The sequence below is a fragment of the Ictalurus punctatus genome, chromosome 14 (genome assembly GCF_001660625.3).
Source record: "Ictalurus punctatus breed USDA103 chromosome 14, Coco_2.0, whole genome shotgun sequence".
Classification (NCBI taxonomy): Eukaryota; Metazoa; Chordata; class Actinopteri; order Siluriformes; family Ictaluridae; genus Ictalurus; species Ictalurus punctatus.
This window is the reverse complement of record NC_030429.2, coordinates 3,973,438-4,000,186: the sequence shown is the minus strand read 5'-3', so window position 1 is coordinate 4,000,186 and position 26,749 is coordinate 3,973,438. Positions and strand designations below refer to the sequence as shown.

At 39.3% G+C, this 26,749-nt stretch overlaps 1 protein-coding gene and 1 long non-coding RNA gene across 3 annotated transcripts; one reads left to right on the top strand and one right to left on the bottom strand.

The window, feature by feature from the left end:
• Positions 1–1,286: 1,286 nt before the first annotated feature.
• On the bottom strand, positions 1,287–13,607 carry rbpms2a (RNA binding protein, mRNA processing factor 2a). Of its 2 annotated transcripts, none has more exons than XM_017485842.3 (8): positions 12,963–13,607; positions 9,949–10,026; positions 9,712–9,750; positions 9,387–9,449; positions 8,636–8,786; positions 7,683–7,846; positions 2,509–2,584; positions 1,287–2,402 (listed from the first exon to the last, which is right to left on the bottom strand). In XM_017485842.3, exons 1-7 carry the CDS (start codon positions 13,014–13,016, stop codon positions 2,519–2,521), a joined length of 615 nt encoding a protein of 204 aa, XP_017341331.1. In that variant the 5' UTR covers positions 13,017–13,607; the 3' UTR covers positions 1,287–2,402; positions 2,509–2,518. The 2 variants fall into 2 exon arrangements, with proteins under 2 accessions (XP_017341331.1, XP_017341332.1); XM_017485843.3 differs by having other exon boundaries at positions 7,698–7,846; positions 12,963–13,603.
• Positions 11,425–26,347, top strand: LOC128634919 (uncharacterized). Its single transcript, XR_008397846.1, has 4 exons — positions 11,425–11,821; positions 14,334–16,267; positions 25,113–25,186; positions 25,260–26,347. It is a non-coding gene; the product is annotated as an uncharacterized LOC128634919 (long non-coding RNA).
• The last annotated feature ends 402 nt before the right edge of the window (positions 26,348–26,749 follow it).

Sequence of the window (26,749 nt, the reverse complement as noted above, 5' to 3'; positions counted from 1 at the left end):
GACGCTCGAGTTTGTTTTTGGATGAGAGTAGAGGCTTTTTTTTTGAAACCCTTCCAAACAGCTTGTGGTGATGTCGGTGACTTCAGATTGTAGTTTTGGAGACTTTCTGACCCCAAGACACAACTAACTTCTGCAGTTCTCCAGCTGTGATCCTTGGAGTTTTTTTGCCCACTCGAACCGTCCTCTTCACAGTGTGTTGAGACGATACATACACACGTCCAATTCAAGGTTGATTCATAACATTTCCAGTGGACTGGAACTTCTTAATTATTGCCCTGATGGTGGAACTGGGCATTTTCAATGCTTGTGCCATTTCCTTATAGATACACCCCATTTTGTGAAACTCAACAACCTTTTACATCACAGCTATATTCCTTGGTCTTACCCATTGTTATGAATGACTAAGGGAATTTGGCCTGCGTGTTACCTCATATTTATACCCCTGTGAAACAGGAAGTCATGGTTGAATAATTTCCTGTTCCTAGTCACCCAGATGTACTAAAAAGTGTAAAATATCAATGTGAATATGCTTCAAATATATTTCTCATGTGAATACATAGGGGTGCCAATAATTGTTGCACACCTATATTTAACAAAATATTTTTTTTTGATAAACCTGTATTGTGTTTGCAATTGTTTGATATCCATGAAAGAGTATTTGTGATTTTTTTAAAAATATATAAACAAGAGTGAAAGGTTAAACAATAAAGACCATTTTTCCACAGCCTTTTTTGTTCATATTTACCAAGGGTGCCAATATTAATTGAGGGCACTGTATAACACATACATGTAGAATTGCTCTGTCTGACATGTTTTAGGCCGTGTATAAAGTCTGGGCTCCGGTGTGCTCAGCCCAGCTGTTTTGAGAGATCTCTCGGCTTACTCTGTCCTGCGATCAATCCTGGAGCATTCCTACAAATCGAGCTTTCCTGCTTGCGTAGTGCATTTGAACATGTTTCATGACTGTCAAGTGCCTTCCTGACTCAGTCTTTATGGAATCTGTATGAAGAAAACTAACAGCTTGAGTTTACGAGAGGATAAGCTGTACTCCAACTATGAGAGATAAGGTGAAGATTAAAATGAGCTAGTCTAAGAACAATGCCCAAAAAGGAAGTCGAGGGAGACGTCAGAAAAGTCTCAAATTATACGAGTGAGCACAGAGTGACCTAAAATGGAGATTGCACAAGATCTTTTTTTTTTTTTTTACACTATGTATTTCTGGCTTTGTGTTTGACCTTATGAGGAACACAGTCAATTTCTACTTCGGAAAGAAATCCAGAACGATCTCAGATCAAGCTGTTTATTATCCAGTTTCACATTCTGGAAAAAACAAAACAAAAATAAAACAAAACAAAACAAAAAAAAAAACTATTTCCATTTTAACATTTCATGTTAGCAGACCATTTCATTCCTTATACTCTGGGTACTCAGCATCACACTCACACACACACACACACACACACACACACACACACACACACACACAAATAAATTGCACTTATCTACTTTAAACAAGAGACAAAATATCATCAAAACAGAAGGGTAGACTTAACATCTTATACAGATATACTCATTTAATTTCACAAAAAAATGCATAAATATCCATTATTACACAAATGTACAAAAATACTTGTACTTTTTTTTTGTTGTTGTTCAAATATACTCTAAACACGCACAGATACCAGAGCAGGGGCGATGGATTTGAGGTCTCGAGGAGAAGCGTCTCAGAAGGATTCGTCCATCATGGACGATTTTACAGTCACGATCATAGAGAATAGAGAAGACGGAAAAACGAAAGAAAGAAAGAAAGAAAAAAAAAAACTAACCCAGTGCATGTGGAATTCATTTATCACACAAAAACCAAGGAGACTTGATAGTAACAAGATGTAGACGTCTACCTTGCGAGTAACATCATACATGTCAAATACAAGATCTTCACAGAAACAAGAAAGCTAAAGGGCTTGACCAAATTTCAACAAGAGGAGGGAAAAAATAAAACAAAATAACAGACGACAACTTCGCATTCTACGTTTCATGCCGTATACTCTACTTCAACATGCATAATGATTATCCCCTTTCCCCGAAACACACACACACACACACACACACACACACACCAAACAGAGAGCAGCTAGAAAATTTCAACTTGCACATGATTGGCTCGTCACATGCGGGTTTGAAAAGTGGAGACTGTACCATTAACCCATGAGGCCTCAGCTGTAGACAACATCCTGTTTTTAATGCTCAGGGTCCTTCAGAGAAGAGTATTCTCCAGAATCGTAAAGTCATTTATACACTTTTTTTTTTGTGTTAAATATACCTGACTGAATTAGATGTTGAGCTCAGTACACCTTACTGAGAGGGACGGAGGGATGGAGGGAGGAACCTGTACTGAGCAGCACCTGTACAAACAGAACAGTGTCGTGAACCAACAGACACACAAAAACAAGTCCACGTTCACACGGTTACACGGTAAAGCCGAAGCTCAGCAGATTTAAAGATACTTACTATTACACGTTTAACAGAATTGGCGGGATTTCCATCCGGGCTGTGAAGTGTCAGAGGGCGAAGGGTACCAGCGCATCTGTGAAGCAGAACAGCAGATTAGAGCACAGAAAATCTCAGTCGAAAACACAAACCCCCGTCCCTGTTGTAAGCACACAATGTTCTGTACATTACTCCTTTAATTGTGGCTTGAAGAAAGCTAACGTGCGAGAAGAATTCTTCACAATAAAGACTTTGTGACATCAAATCAACATGGCTGATCACAGAATTTATTGCTTTTAAATGAGTTTCTGTATATACAGATTATTTTCTTTAGAACAAAATCAGCAAGCAGACGTTTTCCTTAACTCCAACACTGACTGAACAGTTTTAAGGCGGAGAATTACACATCACTCATCAGTACGTTTACACGGACAACGATAATCCGATATTATCCCGATTAAGACGATACTCTGATTAAGAAACTAGCATGTAAACGGCGATTATTGATGACCTTAATCCGATTAAAGTCATACTCGAAGTAAACACAAATGGAATTAAGACGCGTGGAGTTTTCCTGTTTTAGTCGCATTATTGAAGTGCGTTACAGACATGTACACACCTTAATCACGCTATTAACATCGTGTCGGAGTTTTCACCACATTTTGTGACCGGACACGTACACACACGGTAGTGCTCAACCGTTTGACGGCAAACGAGAGCACGGCTGCGTCCCAAACCGCGTACTTACCTGCTATATAGTAGGCAAGATACATGTATTTGAGCTACTATACAGTAGGCAAGTACGCGGTTTGGGACGCAGCCCACGGCTTCAAGCAGTCGTTTATTTGCACGTACAGCATAATGAATAATTAACTGCACTTGAAGCGTTCGTAAAATTAAAAATTAAACTCACAGAACTGTATACGGTACCATAACGAAGACGAGCTGTATGTCGATACTGGAAATTCTGGAGGGAACGTCGGACGGCGTGGCACGGGGACGTAATGACGTGTGACGTTAATCGCTCTATGTTCTAACACATGTAAAACAGGAACATGAAAGGAATATTCTAAAAGCGACTCATGTAAACACCTTTAATCACAATATTGTCTTATTCAGAATAAAGGTCAATAATTAGATTACTGCTGTCCGTGTAAACATAGTCACTGTTAGCTGGCTAGCGTGTTCCCCCAAAAAAATAAATAAATAAAAAAAAAAGAGTAACATTTTTCACCGCCACGTTCGAATGCACGAAGGTTGAAAGTGACATCACTACCGAGGCCAATCGAACGCAGCATTACTCCAATCCTAAATTTACTTAGTTCTCTACACCATCCTGCAGGTTCTGGTCAATTATCGCAAGTGTGTCAGCTCTAATCATGCACTATATTTTGCTTTACTCAAAAGTAACTCCAACACGGAAGCCATGTTTCCATCCACATTTATATATGGGATAATCACATTAAAAAAAACAAAAATAATAGAATAATAAAAATAAAAACGCTGCATGGAAACACCAGATGCGAATGAAATCTCCAAAATGCGCATTAAAATACTCGTGTGCTCAACTGAGGCGGACCATTTTTATATCCCATAAGACGACACGCACATAAGCTGGAGGAAACATTAAAAAAAAATAAAATAAAATAAAATAATAATAATAATAATAATAATAATAATATCATCATGTGATTGGATAATTGGCTCAGAAAAGTAAAAAAGTTTCCCCATTTCCCAGGAAGTGACCATTTTATTTTCTTGAACACATGGGATGGAAACAGTGCTTTATTCGCAAATGTTTTATGTAATATTCCAGTTTAAATTTGCAACTTGGATGGACATGTAGCTAGTAATGTGGTGTAGGGCTGAGGAATACGATGATATAATTTATCATGATGTCAAGATTGTCAGAATATGCTTGAGATATTGTGGGTACTGTGACATCTTATCCTTTAGTTTCTTACTATTTTATTTGTTTAACAATGACAAATTCTGAGCTGATTTAATGGTAAAGTTTTGTATTGGATTTTAAAATGGAAAAAATGTATTTTGCAGGCATTAATTAAACAAAATCACTGAACTGCATTTTTTTTATTAACTATGTATCGTGATGTATCACGTATCCCTATGAGTCCATCTGCAACAATCTTTCACTAGATTCACCAGCTGTCTTGTGGTCTGGTATCAAGCGTGTGACTGATCCTCACCAAGGGCAAGCATGCTGCATTTTCCAGCACACGGCTTGATAAAAACACACCAAAAATTAACCAGACAACGGAGCACCATCTGAATTCTACAACAGTGCAGTCACTCAGCTGTAGCGGTGTTAAAGACTACAACCGCAAGTGGTAAATACTGCATCATTCACACAAATTCACACACTCTGTTGAAAAGTATTCAACCGTTAAATCCTTAAAAATGCATCAGTAACGGATTCCAAACAAGATTGTGTTCAGTGAACTTCCAAAACACTCTTGATCCTGAAAATGATTTGATCTTGCAATGAAAGTTTGGACTTTGGATCATTATACAGTTGCAATCAAAATTATTCAACCCCCATTGCAAATCAGGTTTATTGTCAAAATGTACAGACTTTCAGCTGTTTGCAACGAACACATCAAACGAAAGCGACTGAAGTTAATTCAACACAACAAATGCTTCAAGTTGTTTCCCCAAATTCAACTGAATAATAAAAAATATATATATTTAAAATTATTCTTCCCCTTCATAGCAAGCATTTTTAGTACTTAGTAGAGCACCATTTTGCTGTTATGACCTGCTGCAAATGAGATGCAGAGCTTCTGGCAGCATTCCTGAGGAATCTTATCCCATTCCTCATGAGCAACGGCCTCCAGGTCAGTAATATTCTTGGTTTTGTGTGCTGCAACCACCTTCTTCAAATCCCACCAGAGATTTTCTATGGGGTTGAAGTCAGGTGACTGATGGATCTGTAGAATCTTCCAGGACTTCTTCTGCAACCAAGCCTTGGTGGAATTTGAGGTATGCTTGAGATCATGGTCCTGATGGAACGTTCAATGACGCCCAAGCTTCAGCTTCCTCACAGACGGCATGACGTTCTCTCCTAGGATTTCCTGATACTTCAATGAATCCATCTCGCCTTCCACACGCTGCAGGTTTCCAGTGCCAGAGGATGCAAAGCAGCCCCAGAGCAACACCTAGCCTCCACCATGCTCGACTGTGGACAGAGTGTTCTTTCTTCATTCTTCTTCCTCCAGACACACCGCTGATTCATCGTGCCAAAATGTCCGTTTTGTTTCGTCGCTCCACAGAAAAGAGTCCCAAAACTTCTGTGGCTTATTTATATGATTTTTAGTCGACTTTTCTTGTGCTTTTGGGTGAGTAGGGGTGAACGTGTTGGAGTTCTAGCATAGAAACCTTCTGTGTTTAGTACGCGCCTTACTGTACTCACTGAAACCTCAGTGTCTTTTACACCAAGTCTTGCTTCAGGTCTTTTACAGTCACTCGAGGGTTTTTAACAACCTACCTTCTCAGAAATCCGGTTGCAGTCGTTGATAGCTTCTTTTTTCTGCCCCGTACAGGTATTTCAATAATTTTCTACCCCTAGCCAGTTCAGGTATGTCATGTGTTCCAGCTGAAACACACCTGGTGCAACTAATGAAGCCCTTGATTAGTTGCATCAGATGTGCTTTAGACAACACTTGTTTTGCGTATTTGTGCTGTCGTGAGGGATTCTATTCAGGGGGGTGAATAATTTTGAGACTGGAGAAATCATTATAAGTTGCATTTTCAGTTGAACTTGGGGAAACAACTTGAAGCATTCATTGTGTTGAACTATTTCAACTGCTTTTGTTTGATTTGTTCATCGCAAACAGCTGAAAATCTGAACATTTTGACAATAAACCTGATGTGCAATGGAGGGTGAATCATTTTGAGTGCAACTGTAGCTGTGCTTTTCATAAGTCAGAGTTTATGACTGTTTAATGTCTAGCTTTCACTTGCGCATGTGATTTTGGCCACAGATTAAAGGACCAACTAACAATCCACTTTACACACAGGACATCAACAGCACTCACACACCAAACCACTCACTGTGTCCAAACACTGGTGAAATAACCAAACCTCCATTTACAGCAATCATTTCTCCTTAGGTGAAAGAAATATACTGAAATGGAAAAAAAAAAAAAAAAAAAAGAAGGTAGATTTGTAGGTTTTTAAACGTAAGAATGATGGCCCAGCCAGGTTTTAAGTGAGATTTGTGACAAGATGTCATTTTCAAGAGCTTGGTCAAACACTTCAGTTGTGACCTTACGTTTAGGTTGCCTTGTTGTCATGGGAACAGAAGGCACTATTTGCCCGTTTAATCAATAAGCCTGATCCGTCAAGAATGAATGAATCTGCTAGACCGGTCACATTCAATTTCGCATGGAAGTGAACAGCATTAAATATTAAAAAGAGCCTAACAAGAAACCCCACAAAATCTTAAGCGCAAATCTGTAACCTGTTCTTGGCTTTAATACCATTTTAATAAGTTGATCGTTAAAGAATACACACGATAACTGACATGACCTTTAAAATGGAAAATAAGTTGTTTACGAGAATTTTCCGGAAATATTCCTTGACTTTACTTGAATCTTAAATTGTCATGTACGTATACCGACCCATGATATAGAACAAAAGTCATCACAGTCTCTCTCTGCACTGTTTTAGTAGCTTGTAAAATCCAAACACATGCCTTTTTGGCTAACGTTTAACCAGCCTCCACTGGCCACAGATTCACTCAACAACCAACACATAATCCGAGCTGAGACGCAATTAAAAACAGATTTTCTCTGTTGTGATTCCTTAGCAACACTGACAAATGGAGGAATTTTTTTTGAGACATATTGGGAAAGCAGGTTTGTTACTCCTTTCCAGACCGAGGACACTGAAAACAGTGACCAGGATCAATTACATTGATCTGCATAGTGGATGACTTGGAGATTACCAATTCCTCACTCAAATGGAATAAACTTCAAGAGCAGCCCAAAAAACCCCTCTCTAAACCAGGTCTGCTCACTCGCTCGGTTATTCATTCCTCAGACACTGACGCACGCGTTTAGTAAGAAATAGAGTGTAAAAAGACCTGCATCCTGTAGGTAAAAACAAAACGAGCAGCAGGGGTTACAGGCTCATCCGTACAGCGTGTGTTTGAAAGGAAAGGAACAGGAACACACCGGTTGCTCCCTCACCTGGGCGTGCAGGGCAGCGGCGGCTGCAGCGGCTGCAGGGTAGGTGAAGGCTGCGTGGGGCAGGCCAGGGGTTAGCTCAGTGGTGTAGAGTGGATACGGTGTCCACGCCTCTGGGGATGCTGGGATCAGTGCTGCGCCAGTCAGGTCATCTGCAAAAATAAGATAGCAAACATGTTAAGAACAGCAGGCTCAAAGTGTGCAAGATACGCCTCCCTATATTCCCTCCATATATGAAGATATTAGACTTTGGCATAACAGGCATAGAGGATCTTCACTTGTTAAAAACGTGAGTGAGTCTGGAGTGCAAATTATGTTTTTTACACACAATAACTCCCTAGACACGAGATCATAGACAGTGTTGATGTCTTTTCTGACACCGATACCTCGAGCACTGAAGCCTTGAGTATCAACCGATACCGAATACTGTTTTCTTTAAAAACTTGAGCTTATTTTATTTTACAAAATCCTTCACAAAAACTACTTAAATTGTAACAATAATAAAGTACAAATATTAATAAAAAACAATCCTAACTAAAGGAAAAACCAGTCAAGTCTCTGTATATGTAAACATTCCCAGTTCCAAAAATAAGATTATTTTCCTAATCCAACTTGCCGTCTGTTATAGGATCCAATATGTTGTATCTGGTTAGAGCCACTATGTTTTGTTTATCAGCCCGATACCTGGTATTGAATTATTGCCATCTCTACTTTTCATAATCATTTTACTCGCATCAAGTCAATTCAGATTGATCTGTACTACAAATTTTTTAACTAGCCTGTTACTTAGGCAGATCCTACATCAGTGTAGGAAGACTAGTCTGAACCATGATCATCATACACTGGTGACGGAAGCACCGGCAGGATGATGACACAAAAAAACAAAAAAACAAAACAAAACGTGCACGTGTTTGTGTGTTAAAAGCCAAAGTAACACTCACATGGATCACGTGCAATAAAGTGAGCCCCAAGAGCGGGGTGCAGGCTTGAGGGGTTTGGCGTGCCCATCAGCTTACTCTTCGCCATCTTGGTGTTCGCCTTAGCAAACTCCAGACGCAGTGTCTGGGGGTTCTCTGGGTCAAAGCGTATCCCCTTATAAAAATAAATAAATAAATAAATAAATACATAAATAAAAAGACAGGACAGTGTAGCAGACCAAAAAGGCTTGAGGGTCATTTCTGAGTAAATGTGATCCTGGATTACGCTAATGAACCGTCTGTGAATGGAAGAGCTGAGAAGTCAAAAGCAGTGAAGTTCAGACCATGACCATCTTCGTTCATAATTTATAGACAAGAAGCAGAACATTAGAGCAGTCCCTGATATTCGTTAAAGTAGCATATACGTAGATCAGTTTGCTTTGCACCACTGCAACGATTAGGTTATGAGGCATCAGAGACTCGGTACCCTCCCCCCCCCCCCAAGCCTGAAGTGGACCAGCTTAACAAATACATCAGACATCTGCTGTATTTTGACAGTACCGAGGGCTTTTAAAAACTAAGCCAACAACCCAGTGACGTCATGGAACTTTCCAGTTTTAGGGACCGAGAGCGAGTCAAAGTTATTTAGGCATGAGAGTCATCGAGTCAAACTTTTCAGATGCGAGATGTGGTGCACAAGGAGGGGAGCTGATCAATAATTCAGAGTACTCGCTGCCACAGACATTTACTTACAGACGGCTGAATGGTTACTTACGTTTAATGCGTTTTTTGCTGCTTCGGCCCCGGACCTGCTGTCAAAGGTAACAAAGCCAACAGGCTGAGAGAGAGAGAGAGAGAGAGAGAGAGAGAGAGAGAGAGAGAGAGAGAGAGAGAGAGAGAGAGAGAGAGAGAGAGAGAGAGAGATGGATGGATTAACCACATAGCTTCCTTCCAGTTAATATCTGTAGTGGTCACAAAGTTGTTTTATGACAAAGAAAAAAACCCCACACATTAACCGTAGTAACTGTATTTCCCACAACATGCACAAGACATGCCTGGAAAATTATGGGTAAAGAACAAGTGCAATTCATAAATATTACCTGCTTTGAGGTTAGTTTTATAAGTGACCCTTCATATCCCTGTAAAAAAGAAAAAATCAGAAATAATTATATTTGTGGATAAACAAGGCTTTTTACAGAATATAATTAGACCATAAGTAGCTTAATTACATACATAAATATACAGTCACATAGCTGATAGATTAAAATATACACAATCATGAAAAATTCCAGACAAGGACAGCGCGTTACTTTGGAGCGCTCTGTTGTTATGAATACCTTGAATGGCCTGAACAGCAGGTACAACTCCCGTGGCTTGATGTCTACCGGCAGACCACTGACAAAAAGTGTTCGTACCTAGGGAATGAAAATGCCTCAGTAACTACAGAACAAAAATAAAAAGAAATAATAAAAATAAAAAGAATCCATTACGCCAAACTAGTGTGAATATGCAACGGGCTAGTAAGACTCATGAACGTGTGCTTTCACTGTGAAAAAGTCTTTTCGTTGGAACAGTAAGAGTACCTGAAAGAGATCAATTATACCGTGTATTAAATCAAGTTGCAAACTACCTTTAGTCCTGCCCGCTTGAAACTTTTCCCTTCCTATTGTCTCTGAAACTCTCTCCATTTTCTGCAGCATTTGTTCTGTATTTTAAGATTGACTGTACACAAAAATCATGAGAAACTGTGTTAGTTAAGTGAAGACATTAAGTGTGTGCACGGCTACCAAGTGTGAGTGAGCGTACTGAGCGTGGAAAGTGTTTTGTGGATGCAAGAATCTCTCTATGGGGAATGAAAAAGAAATCCTGCGTCAATGCAGTGGAAGGCAGAAAAGTCTAATTGCACTACAAAATGAATCAGATGAAGCAAATGATACTGGTGGATACAGAGAAACAGTGATTGGAAAGGCTATAAAAGGGGCTCGGGGGGAAATTTACTGAGCACCCCGAAATAAATAAATAAATAAAGGAGTTGATTTATACACATTTGTGGAAAATAATACATAAAACAGGAATCATGGCCCAGTCTTGTGCCAGACATTTAAAGAATAAAATACAAGTGTATAGTTTCTTTCTTAATCTCGTCTTGGGGAGAAAAAATAAATTCGTGTTGACGAATCCATCCTACGTAATACCGTTAGCTTTACAAAAGAGATTGATGGGAGAGCGTCCCAAGTGGGAATTTATATAAAGAACAAAAACCTTCTTGGTAACAGCCTATTAAAAGGATTACACAAACACAGCAACGCATCTGCCGTTCAAATCTGAGCCACCTCAAACCAAGCTTCATATTCCTACATGCATCATTTCCACAAATACCGAGCCCACTGGAAAGAAGTCATCGTTTCCTTCATTCAAGGGGTCACCATGACCTGGACCAAGCCGAGGATAGTCTCGCAGCGAGTCTGCGTGATTGACCCGACAAACACTGGGCACGAATGTTAAAGGTACGTCAAGTTTTTATGACCTTTTTCTAATTGAATCCTCTGTAAAACTTCAGCACTATGTTTTGTGACAATGACAAAAAAAAAAAGAAACTACTGCAGTAGTGAAAAACCTGATGAATGAACCTGAAAGAACAAAATGTGCTAGGAATCTGTTTTGACAAGACAAAATCTACTTTTCCAAACAACAAACAAACTTCCTGTTGTAGCTACAACCAGAATACACACTTGTGAGAGTTGGATGAGAGCATGTAGCACCTGGCCTGATTTTAACCAAACTTCAAATGTGCCACAAGGAACGCACAGACCCAGCACCACAGTATCCTCACCACATACAAGGAACCCTATGAAACTCCACTGAAACCGAGGCTCATGTATACCCAGAACCATGCTGACGGACCATCTCAAAACAGCTGAACTTTACCCGAGCTAGACAGACTACTGTCAAACTATTAATCCAGGACAAATTGAATTGTGGACTATTATAAAATGCCGCACAACACGGTGAATATCTTTTGGATCTGCGGTATGCTTTGATCCACAGGTTTAAACATACAGACAGGAACCCTGGAGACGGACTGGTGGCTTTTGGTCGCCTGCAAAATAATGGGACAACTAAACTGAGCAGACAAGCAGCAGGAAATCCCTCCAGTGAAGGGGCCAGAGGTGACGGGAAGACGACCGGACAAGGTTTCAGTGTAAAGAGGTGTTCTTTCCAGCTTGGCTTTCAATTAATATTTTAAACGTCAAACACCTTTTGTTAGAAGACCTAACAGACGTTCACCTTAACGGTGTTCATACAGGCTTATCCACACTATCTGAAACAGCACCTTTAGTTCATTTATTTTCACATAATAGAGTACTTGCCAAGTAGTAGATAGTCCACCAAAGAGCCAAAAGGTTAGCTAAGGAAGCTGATTTTTTATTTTTTTTAAACTAAAACTATCAGGAAATGCTTTCCAATAATAATAATAATAATAATAATAATAATAATAATAATAATGTTTCAGAACATTGTATTTTAATAAAAGTGAAACCAAGCATAATCTTGTCATTGGGGTGACTCCCTCAAAAGGTACTGTGTATCTTCAGTCATGTAGAATACCTTTAAAAATGATTTAATGGACCTTAAGGACCACTCCTGAAACTTTAATTAACTTTGAGATTAATACTACACAACATCCTCCTTTCCAGGTGAAAGATAACTACAGAGTAAAAGCTACAAAAAAGATGTCCTTCCGAGGATGACGAGGAGTTTGTTTTTCTCCGAGAGTGTATAATCTAATATAGGCTAATAAAAGTTTCCCCCCTTCCTCATGCCGTGTTCACTTAATTCAACACTTACAGTGTTTAACACTATTCCCCATGACACACAGAGCTAATTCAACAGAAAGAAGTTAAGTGAAAAAAAGAGTCGAAACAAACAAAACAGTCCAACTGGAGATTAATCATCCACCAAGTACACAGTGAACAATAAAAACCCTTTCATTAGGAAAAAAAAAAGAGCCTCGCATTCCTCAAGCAAATACAAACAAACCATTCTGAACAACAAAAACAGCCACTATGAATACTCTCACACACCTGTGCTGCGTTCAAGAGCCAAAACCCTGGACACTAGACGCTGAGATTTCGACATTTTAATAAAATTAGGAAGCAACAAAACACGGGGGAAACGTCTTACAACTCTAAATGAATCGTAGAAAGATGTTAAATGAGGTTTTATATTAAAACTACGTGCAAAAAAATAATTAAAAATAAATTAAAAAAAATAAATGAAGGAAAAAGTTCTTAATCAGCGCCGTCCCGCAGAAACACACACACTTTAAAGAGTAGCGTTTTTCCCTTACCTCCTCCTCTAATGATACACTGTTGCTCGGCTCAGAATCTGATTTGAGACTCATTGTGTAACTTTAACGCTTCTTTACGCGATAGAGAAAAAACAACCGTGTGTTTTCCCTGTCGGTGGATTTTTTTTCTCTCTCTCTTTTTTTTTTTTTTTTTTTTTTTTGCCCTGACGTGCGTTAAAGTTGGCAGAAGAAAATCTTGGTGTCGTTTTGGTGAGACTTCAGGAAAAGACGTGCCCAGGTGAAGCCGTGCTGTAAGCCAAAGTATCCAAGGAGGTACCAGAAAATTAAAACACACATACAAAAAAAAACCAACAACAAAAAATTTAAAGGTGATGTAGTGGAGAAGTGCACTGTGAGGGTGAGAAAAGGGAAAAAGAAGTGATTGTTGTTGTTGTTGTTGTTGTTGTTGTTGTTGGTGGTGGTGGTGGTGGTGGTAGTAGTTTCCCCCCCTGCCTTGCTCACATCAAGCTCGTATGAGTTTAAATTCAATCAGGAGAGAAATGGAAGAGAGGTTCAATTTAAAAGGTGAAGATCTCTCCGCGCTCGTGTTGCTCCTCTGCCTTTCCATTCGCTGATCAATCATATTAAAGGTGGAGGAGAAGTGAAGAGCTGCAGATGGACTTCAGCTGGCCCCAGGCCCGGCCCACTGCCTGCATCAGCCCCTCACAGAGGGCGGACCTGTCGGTGCACTACTACTACTACTACTACTACTACCCAAAGTTTCTCTCTTACTTTTCTTTTCCTCCTTCTTCTTCTTTAACAACGTCCATTTTATTGCCTCCTTCCGTTATAGGAAGGATCCCGTCGTTATATTTATTTCTCTTCATATTTATTTCTCCATTGTAATTAGTAATCCATAAGGTTCTATGTCACAGCCTATCCATTTCAATTCAGTTTGATTTGTATAGCACTTTTGACAGATTTACAGAAATATATCACTTAAGGATATGAATGTAACATTTTTAAAGGTGCAACGTCTAATGAGCGAGCCAGAGGCGACGGTGGAAAGGAAAAACTCCCTGAGACAACAAGAGGAAGAAACCTTGAGAGGAACCAGATGCGGTTGTGAATAATTCCCTTCTATAACGGTTTCCTACATGGTCAGATAGTGCAACGTAGCCAGGGTATTCATTACCTCCAAAGCCATCTTTAGGATTTTTAAGTGGTACCATCCTCAGTATTCTCACCGATCGTTAGGCTGCATCATGTGAGGCCATCCTCAGCAGCATCGTTTGAATTACAATTGATGAGAACTCCAACCAGAACAGGACATCAGGATGGATCAGGCAGGTCCGGAGAGCAGGAGGGGTCAAGATCACTGGTATCTCAGGAGTATCATCCATCCATCTTCTACCGTTTACTCTTTTTCAGGGTCACGGGGAACCAGGAGCCTATCCCAGGGAGCATCGGGCACGGGTACACCCTGGACAGGGTGCCGATCCATCGCATTCACATACACATTCATACACTACGGACACTTTGGAAACACCAATCAAACACCTACCGTGCATGTCTTTGGACTGGGGGAGGAAACTGGAGTACCCGGAGGAAACCCCCGCAGCACGGGGAGAACATGCAAACTCCACACGCACAGGGCCACGGCGGGACTCGAACCCCAGACCCTGGAGGTGTGTGAGAACGTGCTAACCACTAAGCCACCGTACGCCCCAGGAGTATCATGTGTAGCTCAACAGAGAGAGAGAGAGAGATTATTATGTGCGCTAATTATCACATAATGGTTAAGGACAATGTTCTTTGCATGCAGAGTGCAAGCAGCCACTTCGGCAAGACTAGCTATGACAACATGACTAAAAGGGATATCCAGAAAGTAGTACAGACACAAGGGTGTCCTGGAACATAAAGCAGCCAGCTACTCCACTGTCAACAAACCCATTCCTTCTAAACCCACATACGCCTTTATAATACTAAAGTCCCAGATTTATAACCCAGTTAGACCACAGGATTCTGCTCCAGGTCCTGGAGAACCCCCTGTCCTACACATTCTAGTTTTTCTAACCCTAGCCCTGCTCTAACACACTTCATTCAACCCATCAGCTAATAAACAACACTTCCACAGTTCAGAAGCAGGTGTGTTAGAGCAAGCGAAAACACTCAAATGTGCAGGACCAGAGTTGAGAACCTGAGTCATATACAGACAATGAACCTTTGTGTTCTTTAAACTCTCACAGCCTTTCCACATGACCCATCCTAAAGTATACATTGGGTTGTGATTGTGTGTGATTACTGATTCTACAGCATGCAAACTCTCAAATGACCTTGAAGCCATGAAGCCTGAATAATGTCATGAATTCAGGATGATTTGCGAAGTAATTTCCTTAAGGAAAATAGCCTACCTTAAAAAGAATGAAGAAATCGAAATGTATTTTTATATGTAATGTATTATTTTGTGTAACCTAAAATCAAAATGTAAAAAAAATAATAAAGAAATACAGGAATTAAACACCCATCTGGTATTAATAGTGTTCAATAATGTTAAAGATCTTAATAAATAGAATTATTTTGACAAAAAAGCAACAGCACCAATACTACTACTAGTAATAGTAATAAAATAAAAATAAGGATTAGAAGATAATAATAATTAAAATACTCATTAAACATGTATTTTATTATTAGTATAATATAAAATGCAAGTAATTAAAATGTACAAAAAATTACATGGATGTGGGATTAATAGCAATGGCAATTAAGAATATTAATTTTGGTAATAAATACAATTAATTTGAACAATTATTAAAAAATACATCAGCACAAATAATAATAATAATAAGAAGAAGAAGAAGAAGAAGAAGAAGGAGAAGAAGAAGAAGACAATAATTGAATATTTGTTTTATATTACATTATATAAAACGTCAATTAATTTTAGATATTTTTAATGATTTCAAAGTCATCTTTGCATATTAACATGCAAATAAAAAAATATAAGTACTCAATACCATTTGCACAAATTAACTAAGAAATTATACAGCTGTGGTGTTTTTTCCCCTCTCATAGCCACTATACTCCTTAGAGGAGGATAAGGTCTAAAGGAAAGGCTTTTAGAAATCCCAAAAGAGTTCACAGTCTATTCTATGCAGTTAAGACGTGGGAGGAAACCCAGGCCCTCCCTCAGAAACATTCCATTTCCTGCCATTACACGGTTTCCCCTTTCCCCTGATCATAAACAACTCTTGGTGTGTATACTTTTCTTCTAGTTGTAAGAAGATCTGGACAAGAAAATAAAAATATGTATTGTAGAAACAGGGAATCCTCTGCACAGAGCCTATTTCCTCCTCCCTCGGGTGCAGGTACTGTTTTCTCTACATTAATTTACATATGTGCGCACTGACCTGACAGTACTGAATAACTACAGTCCCGCCAATTAAACAGTAGTATCATTACATGCCAGAAGAGAGGACGAGGGTGTGACTTGTAAATGTGTCTGGATGCGTTGAGATACAAAGCACCAGCGGCGATACACCAGACATCTCTGTATAATTAGCAAACCTCTGAATTGTATTAGCTTGTTATACATGAGGTAATATGGACACTGACAATGTGAGAGCACGAGGCCGGATTCCAGGTTACGCACTTTGTAAGTATATGGGGAGAGTTTATGTTTTCAGCAACAAACAGTAGCCAGCTTCCTGACTTTGTGTGAGAACATAATCAGGGAAAGGCAGGGCACGCCAAAGGGAGGCTCTGGAAATATTTGGCTCCTTTGTAATCATTGACCTGCTGCCGTTTCATGCTTTCTAACTAAAAATAGACTTGCTGTGTCTTTACTCCTAATCCTCCTTTTGCATGCTTGGCTGAGGTAAAATACGATCCATCTTAATCAAACGTCAAAAAAGTAGGAGCTGGACATATGGTCGAAGAGGTGTCCTGAACTCTGCTGTTCATTCATGTGTGATTCTCCATATTTGGTCAACTGTATTATAATGCTGTTTTTAAGGGTCACTGGTTAATCTTTCTTCGCTGTTAACCTCAAGCACATTGTGATGCTATTTTAAGTCTTCAGGAGTAGTGGAAAGCAAGAGATTGCTCTGATTTTGGACATTGTGATAAATACATGAGGGAGCAGAAAGAGCTCTTTTCCCCATAGGAAGAGTGTTGTAGCATAGAGACAATGCATGATTGCTGTTCCTCTCCTCCACCTCTACACTTCATCACCAAGCCCCCCTTTTCCTGATTTCAGACTAATATAGCATTGAGGTCTGTTACATGAATAATTCTCTCGATTGCTGAGAGTCAAACGGCAGGGGTCCCAAAAGAAAGACCAAAACGTAATAATTCACAATTTGGCTAAACATGGAATTGGCTAAACTTTTTTTTTTTTTTTTTTTTGCACTACTATTTGCTCTTGGATTTATTTAAATGCTCTATTATCATTGCAATTTTATTTTAAACAGGGATAGCTAATTATCATATCAGTGAAGTTGGCTTGCTAACTAAGAATTCGACAGACTTAGCTTGCTAGAATATTTATATTGCTGTAGCTCACCTAAAATATATATAAAGCAACTAACAAGCTAAGTCTAGTTATCTAGGTCATGTTCTTCCTAATGAGTTGTCTATAATGGACACATTTAGCTAGCTAACATTGTTTAGCTTAGAAATGAGTTAATGGCATCTGGTTGGGCAGCATCTTGGCTTTTCATTGTCATGATGTAATTGTAAAAAAAAAAAAAAAAAAAAAAAAAAACACGTTTTAAATATGACCAACAACAAAGTTGTATGCTCCAAGAGACTTAACTACCTTCAAATTCTCTCTAGTATAAATGCTCTGAGTTTCTATAGACAGGCTAGACCACTGCTTAACATCATTTAGCTATTAACAGGACACCAAGACATAATGATCTTCTAGAGTTTGAAATTGTTAGTTTAGCTGAATAGCACTTCCTGTCTTAATAACTGGAAATACATGTTTTAAAATTGCTGATCGATTCTTCAGTCAGATGATAACCAAGCAGCATTAGGCTACTCGGGTCTTTTTGCAACCAGGTCGTACTCGCATCTCTTTTTGTTTACAAACACCAAAGGGGTATATATGAATACTGGATTACAATTGTACACAGAAGCCCTTTGCCCTATTAAGGCATGGGAACATGGACCTCAGGGATGTCTGTTGGAGTGAGGAGGACTGCCTTGGTCCCGATGAAAGAATTCCACAAGGTTTCCAGGACTTTGTAAGAACACCAGACCATAATGTTGGCTGGCTCCACTGTTGCTTAGGTTGCTTGAAATTGTGGAAGTTGCAGCGCATTTGAGGGAAATCTCAAATATGCCACTTTCTGCAGCATCCTCTTTCACCACCAAGAAAAAACTCTTTAATTGTTGATTTGTTCAGTTTGATGGGGTTGCCATGCTTGCTTTTAAAATCAGCCCGCAATGAGCCCAATATGCTGCTTTGTACAGGCTAATACTATAGTTATTGTTGTAAAATACAATGTAATACAGACTTTCAGCTGTTTGCAATTAATAATAATTATATATATATATATATATATATATATATATTAATTATTTATTTTGATTTACTTTATTCGGAAAATATAGGAAAATACTTAGTTTGAGGTATAATACCAGCGTTGCTCATTTACAGCCCACTCAACCAAGGCCAAAGCTTATCTCCACTGATAATCTATGAGTAAACAATAAGCTGAAGATGGACTGGAAGAATGTCAAACTGAAGCTTGGAAAGGGAGTCCCGGTATAATCTGCCAAGAAGTGTCGTTAACCATTGATTCTCTAACTGGATGTTGGATTGGGCATCAAACAAAACATTTCAGTCCATGGTTTGTTAACTCATACCAGAGATGCCACTCGCACAGATCTAGCTTCCTGGCTGCCAATAATGTATTTCTCTTTGCTTGAATTAGCCAATTACTTCTTAGAGAAAAATCAGGTGAAGCTTGGCTAGAACCCTGCCCTGATGCCCACCACCGCCATTATAAAGATCTTCTAGGTGCCACAGTATTGGTACCATGGATAGCTGGTATTACTTTAGGTCCCAAAATGACTCTGTAGAAGTCTTGAGAAGAATTCTGCAAAGACTTTGTGCCTAAACCTTATGCTCCTCCATCCTTCAGAGATAGAACCTACCACAGGAAACCGACAGATGTTAAATGAAATTGATACTTCTCTGCCTTGGCATACAATCTGTGTTATAAAATCTGGTCAATACTGCCCTCATATGATGAACATTCTCAGGTCTGTGATTGATGGAAGCCGTGACAAACACAAACTACTGTGCTGTGAAAAAGTATTTGCCCTATCCTGATTTGTTCTGTTGTTGTGTATATCTCATACTAAATAGTTTTCGATCTTCAAATGAAGATCTAAATACAAAATAAAACAAAGGTAACCTGAGTAAACACACAATGCATTATTTATTTATTTATTTATTTTTTATTAAAGTAAAAAAAAAGTTATCGAATACTTATCACCAATGTGAAAAAGTAATTGCCCCCTTAAATTTAAAATCTGGTTGTGCCACCTTTAGCATTAACTGCAACCAAACACTTCTGATGTCTGGAGATCAGTCTTTCACTTACTTCTAGGACTAGGATTTACTCTTACGCTTTGGATCATTCTCTTACTGCATAATCCAGTTGGCTTGAGTCTTAGGGACTGAAGACCCGACATTCTTCTTTAGGATTTTCTGGTAGAGAGCAGAATTTGTGTTTCCCTCAATTATTGCAAGTTGCCCAGGCCCTGGAACAGCAAAGCATCCCCACACCATCACACCTCCACCACCATGCTTGACCGTAGGTATGATGTTCTTTTTGTGGAATTCAATGTTTGATTTAGGCCAGATGTAATGGGACTCCTGTCTTCCAAATATTTCCAATTCTGACTCATCAGTCCACAGAATATTCTTCCAAAAGGTTTGAGGATCATCAAGGTGTGTTTTGGCAAAATTCAGACGAGACTTAATGTTCTTCTGGGTTAGCAGTGGTTTTCACCTCGCCACTCTTCCATGGATGCCATTTTTGCCCAGTGTCTTTCTGATAGTGGGGTCATGAACATGTAAGAGAGGCCTGTAGGTCCTTTGATGTTGTCCTTGGCTCTTTTGAGACTTGCTGGATGAGTCATCGCTGTGCTCTTAGAGGAAGTTTGGAAGGTCGGCCACTTCTGAGAATCACTACTGTGCAGAGTTTTTCCATTTGGAGATAACGGCTCTCACTGTGGTTCTTTGGAGTCCCAGAGCTTTGAAATAGCTTTGTAACCCTTCCGAGATTGATGTATTTCGATCACCTTCTTCCTCGTCATTTCTGGAATTTTAGCATAGTGTGTTACTGAGTAAGATCTTTTAGCCAACTTCATTCTGTTGAAAAAGTTCTATTTAAGTGTAGATTTGATTGAACAGGGCTAGCAGGAATCAGGCCTGGTTGTGTCTAGTCCAGCTGAACCCCATTATCAATGCAGTTTCATAGATTTGTTGAATTAGTAACAAATTAGGGAATTAGGGCAAATACATTTTCACACAGGCCCAGTTGGTATTGGATAAATTTTTTGCTTCAATAAATGATTATCATTTAAAAACTGCATTTTGTGTTTACTCAGGGTGCTGATTTAATAGGCTGGGTTTGTTCCTGGATATTTGGCCAGTTTAGAGGCATCTATCCAGTGGAATAGGTGGTGGATGTCAAAGTGTCCGTTTCTGATCATCCATATCAACCCAAAGTCAGTCAAACCTGCAATGGTGAGCCAGTTAATCTTCAGCTGAATATGAAAAGGATCAGGTACAGTTATTGCCATTCATTCAGTAGAACTACTATCAGATTTCTTTAAACATATTTTCTGGTGATAACCCCCAAACCGACCCCCAACCCCCACCCCCCACCCACAGCACACAGGCACACATGGAGCTCCTATCTCTACTCATATGTAAATGCAGCCGTTAAAGATAAAGATATCTCCCATGCTGCCATGCAGTCACCTCTCCATCATCCTAACAACAACAACATTGTCACATTCCCTTCACAGAGAGAGATAAGGATGGAGGATCTGGTTGAGAGCTTTCACATGCAGACCTGGTCAATGATATTTATCCTCTCACTCTGGACTTCATTCATTACTCTGTTGTTCATGCATTCCCCTGGTAAGAAATCAGTTAAACATGTCTTTACAAACAAGGTACAAAGCAATCCAGAAAAATATCCCTTTTTTCCCAACAAAATGGTAGGAATATATACTTGTTCAGCCACCTAAGACTAGAGAAGAGTTTTTCATTTAGGAAATCAATGACATCCGTGATCTGCAATACCAAATATGTCAAATACTTACACGACAGTGTTCGCAGTAGGCGCTTAGTGCATACGACCTTCATATACGCGGTATAAAATACTCTGTATACAGCGTAGCCATGACAGGATACAGATCACAGGTGCAGCAGGACACAGCAAATCAGACAGGTATTGCTTGACATCTGAATGAACCGAATGTACTTCTCACTCAACTCTTCTGGATCTTCTCTGGGATACAAACAGAGCGCATAGCAGAGATATTCTGGGTCTAATATGTGACGTATGGGTTGTCTTCTATATGCTTCATGATATCCAGTTGTTTTAAGCCAATGAAACCATACAAAAACTGTATAAACACCAGTAACAATCCTGTTAAATGTACAATGTACTTTTGTCATGTTTATATCATGTTTAGCATCGATGCATCCTAGAATGAGAACCAATCTTCACCTACCTAGAACGTTCTTGAAACTATGAACCACTGGAATTACTTCAGTCCAGTGATGCTATCCAGCTGTTCAAAGCTTGTCATGGTGTTCAAAATTTGTTTCCCTGTCAGACTGATAAAAGTCTGATAACCTATGAGATGAACATCAGACAGTCCACGGGTGGAGCGTATGATGCTTAGACTAAGAGGACCTCAGAGGACAGTTTGGTGAAGCTGATAAGACTAAGGGAATGTGAAAATGATTTCTAAATCTTGGGTGTCCATTACTCCAGCATCATACAGGCAGTTTTTACAAATGGAACAAATTGCTGATTTTGTATGAGAAAAGATACCGAACAAAAAGACTATAAAATTCTGACCCAAGTGACAAAGAACCTTTATACAGCCTGTCAGTCAGTAGAGTCTACTGGATAGTTGAGGTTTTAATGGAAAGTTACCATAAAGGAAACCACTACTCTGTTTAAGCTCTTCCCCTATAGCCAGACATTAGTCTCGTCTATTCTTGACCTTGTGGAGGCCAATAGTGAAAATGGGATGAATAGTTTGGAATGAAACGTTTTAATTATATGTGTTCTCTGGGGGGGGGGGGGGGGGGGGGGGTGTATGGTATTCCGCAACCTTGTTAAGTAATTAAGATAAAATCTTGTCAAGCATGTCACATGGTGCCTTGCAGCCTTTTAAAAAAGGCTAGTGTGATCTATGATGGCTACACAATAATGATGACTATAAAGCCGAAACATTCGTGTAATTTTTTTCTGGTTTGAGTAAATGATTGAACAGAGCTTAAGGTGTGTGTGGACTTCATACTTTAAGTTATCATTGTCATGAGAGTGTGTGTTGTTGTGCCTGTTCTATGGCCGAGGATATTGCCAGTAAGGCAGGTTCTACGTTGTACTAGTTACCAAATATTTCTCTTTCTCTTTAAATAATCTTGATTTAAACATTTGTATAGTAAATATATGCCGCTCTAAAAAGTGGGATATGTCAAATCTGCATAAAGACGAGTTTGCCAATGCGTCGTGTGCATAACAACAATTCAGTAATTAATTCCCATGGAGCAGCATGATTTTGGATGTGTTGGTTGTTTAAACATCACAACCCATAAATCAAATCAAAAGTCAGGAGCACAAGGCAAACTATGAGGCAAGGTTCTCGTCAAACTTTCAGAAATAAACCTAATTCTGCCAGAGTAAGTCCATTTGCTAGGTGTAGCCTGGTCTCTCCGTCTACCACGTCAGCTGTCTCTGATATACCTCAGGCACTGGATGAATTATTTAAAGCCTCTTATTGCAGTTCCATGTTTGGGAATAGACAGCAAGAGACACATATTTTAAACCATCGACAGAAAGACTTTCCAAAAATAGATGCATTACTGATTATAGTATTGGTACAGTGTAATAGGTACTTTCAAAAAGTTTTTGCACTGTAACACTGCATTTCCACTCTATTTGCAGCATGTGAAATATTAAAATATTAAATCATAGGAAAATCTGCACTATATTTACACCGTATACCCCATCATTTGGGCAACAAAAGGCTGGTAAAGTAAGTGTTACTAAAATGAAACAGCTGGAAGAACATTTTGCAACTAATTAGGTTAATTGGCAACAGATCAGTGACATGATTGGGTATAAAAAGAGTATCTTAGATGGAAGTAGATGTTGCACTAAAACCTGTATATACACCTTTCAGCATTGATGTGCAAAATCTTTCCAGATGTGCAAAATGCCCATTCCATAGGCACTAATGCACCCCATACCATCAGAGATGCAGGCTTTTGAATTGAGTGCTGATAAAAAGCCAGATGGTCCCTCTCCTCTTTAGTCCTCTTTAGTTTAGAGAACACAGCGTCCATGGTTTCCAAAAATAATTACAAATTTTGATTTGTCTGACCACAGAACAGTTTTCCACTTTGCCTCAGTCCATTTTAAATGAGCTTTGGCCCAGAGAAGACGGCGGCATTTCTGGGTCATGTTCACATACGGCTTCTTCTTTGCATGATAGAGCTTTAACCAGCGTTTGTGGATGGCACGGCGTACTGTGTTCAGACAATGAGTTCTGGAGGTGTTTCTGAGCCCATGCAGATTTCCATTACAGAATCATGCCTGGTTTTAATGCAGTGCCGCCTGAGGGCCCGAAGATCACAGGCATGCGATATTGATTTTCACCCTTGTCTCTTGCACACAGAGATTTCTCCAGAATTCTCAGAATCTTTTGACGATATTATGTACTGTAGATGAAGAGATATTCATAGCCTTCGCAATTTTATGTTGAGGAACATTATTCTGAAATTGTTCCACAAATTCTAGGTGCAGTTTTTCGCAGATTGGTGAACCTCAGCCCATCTTTATTTCTGAAAGACTCTCAAAGATACTCTTTTTATACCCAATCATGTTACTGACCTGTTTCCAATTAACCTCCAGCTGTTTATTTTTACTAACACTTACTTTTCCAGCCTTTTGTTGCTCCTGTCCCAACTTTTTAGAGATGCGTTGCACCATCAAATTCAAAATCACCTTATTTTGTTCTTAAAATTGTACATTTCCTCAGTTTACATTTTGTTTTAAATATGTTCTCTATGTTCTATTGTGAATATCATATGGGTTTATGAGATTTGCAAATCATTGCATTCTGTTTTTTATTTACATTTATTTACATTTTACACTGCGTTCCAACTTTTTTGGAATTGGGGTTGTAATATCCAGTGTTACCAAAAAATACAGTTACGGTCCTGATACTCGTTTCAAATTTGTATTGAAGTATGATAGTCAAGACATCGCAAAGCATCAGCGTGTCTGTAAACTCGGGTTCTAAGTAGGCCTTCACACAAAGAGCACTCTCTGGTTTATAGAGCCCACTCTTACTCCTTTTAAGGTGCTTTCTCAATTTTCCGAGCACCCTCTGTCTATACAACTCACTGCCAAAAGCCTCTTGGAGACATTTATAGTGACTTCCTCTGCCATCATGACGATATTCCCCAGCCCACTCTTACTACACGTCCGGTCATCCCTCCCTCTCCCTCTCTTTGTCTCTTTCTTCTTTAAACACTGCTTTGTATTAATCAATAACAGTTATATATATTTATATAACTTTAATGTTAGCTATTAGTGCCTGCAAATTAACATCAAAACCAAATGTTCTTGTTTTTTCATTGTTACAAATAATATACAAACCATTTTTTTTTACCTACCAACTTTTAACAATTTAATGTCTTACGTCCAAAGTTCTGTTTATTTTAAGAGGTCAGTGTGCCTCCATTTCAAAAACCTCTGGATGTAATGGTAATTCAAGGTCAGTGCATAAATCCGTAGCCTAGTAATGGATATTAAAAAACACACAGAATATCTAATGGATCAATACAACGTTAATGATATGTGTATGAAAACATATCCCATGCCTACTGATTTTCCCAGAAACATACTGTGTCTAATGACTGAATGTTATTTTCCAAAGACATGGTTGGCTCATGGGCTTGTGTGGAAGTGCTCGCTCTCCCAGAACAACAGTCTAAAGAGTATGAGATGAAGGTGAGTGCAGCAAGACCTTTTATGGAGTGTAAAGCTGCCGAGATGAGCTAAAGCTGCCCTGTTTACTTTGCAGCACATCAGGAGATCAGGAGGCCTCAATCACAGCTCAATAACAGTTATTCCTCAGCGGCGGACCAAACGCAACAGTAGGCCGAGGAGCAGATATGAAGCTGGCAGTTGAAACTTGTCGGGTCAATTTGGCTTATCAGCACGGAAGATCGGGCCGTGACTCACCAGGCTGTACGGTCAAGCGAGCCTGTCAGTTGTTTATTAGTCTGATGATTTAAAAGGGTCTTTTTCATAAGAGATTGAATACTCTTAGTCCTTTTAGGGAAAAGAAACAGTCATGAACATCAAAGGATTACAGCGAAGAGACAAAGCATGCTTGTAGTTATAGTTACACTCTCAGATTGCAGGTCTTTGTGTGAGTAGAAGAGCAGAACAGTAGATATGGGATCAATTATGAACCATGTTCACTAAACCATCACATACACTACATGAAACTTAATGTGAGGTTATAGACTCTCATGTTCTCTTCTGTGTGTACAGCTTACTTGGTAGTAACACCTAAAACTGTTCATGTTTATAAAAGGAAAGGGAAGATTATATGTGCTGCACTAAGCCTTACAGGTATACATTAAATATAATGCATTTTCCCCCTATTCTTTCTTGTTGAATTTTTCTGAAGAACAGTGGGCAGTTTAACCGCTCAGGACAAACAAGTCGGTGATCATCCAGGTAACGTCACACGACACACAGTATTAATAATCACGCGTATTATGTTATCATTGTGTCTTGTGGACTATATGTAAATATATATTTTTTTTAAATTAAAAAAGAAGCAGTTTTTATGATCCCGCTTTTTTTTTAATGGTTAACATTTCGCGGATTCTGCAAGGCATATGTAAACTTATGACCTCGACTGTATACACATTTATACACAGCGACCTACTGTGACGTTTTTTGGGAGGTGGGAGGAAACCAGGAAACCTAGAGGAATCTCTCATATTACACAGATAGTAACCTGAGTTCAGGATCGAACCCTGGATCTGTGAAGCGGCAATACTTTAAGTCTTTAATGTTCTACATCATTAAACAGGTATTTACAATGTCCCACCAACCTCCCTGTGATGTTCATGACATAAGCACAGAATGTTTGAGAAATAATTGCTCCAACCTCCCATGTCTAATTGCCTTCTGGAAGCCACTCGAGGCACGGAGGGTCAGCACACAGGAATAACTCCAAGAGCAGGGACAGTGAGAGAGCTCATGGCTTGAAAAAGATGAATGCACGGGTGAGAGACAGATTAGTGTGACTTTTGCCTTGCTTGCTTCCTTAAAAGGGCCAGCCTGTCAGTTGTGTTTTCAGCATGGGATGGCCGGTGACAGGCATCTGGTGTGTGTGTGTGTGGTAATAAACCTCAAAGGACATTTACTGATAAGAGTACAGAGTGGCCATTGCAGCATGAATGCACCAGGGTCAAACCACACACTATGTATTCTCCACTACCCCTTAAATTAAACAGGTCAAAAAATTGTCCTAGCTCATATCGAACATCTACA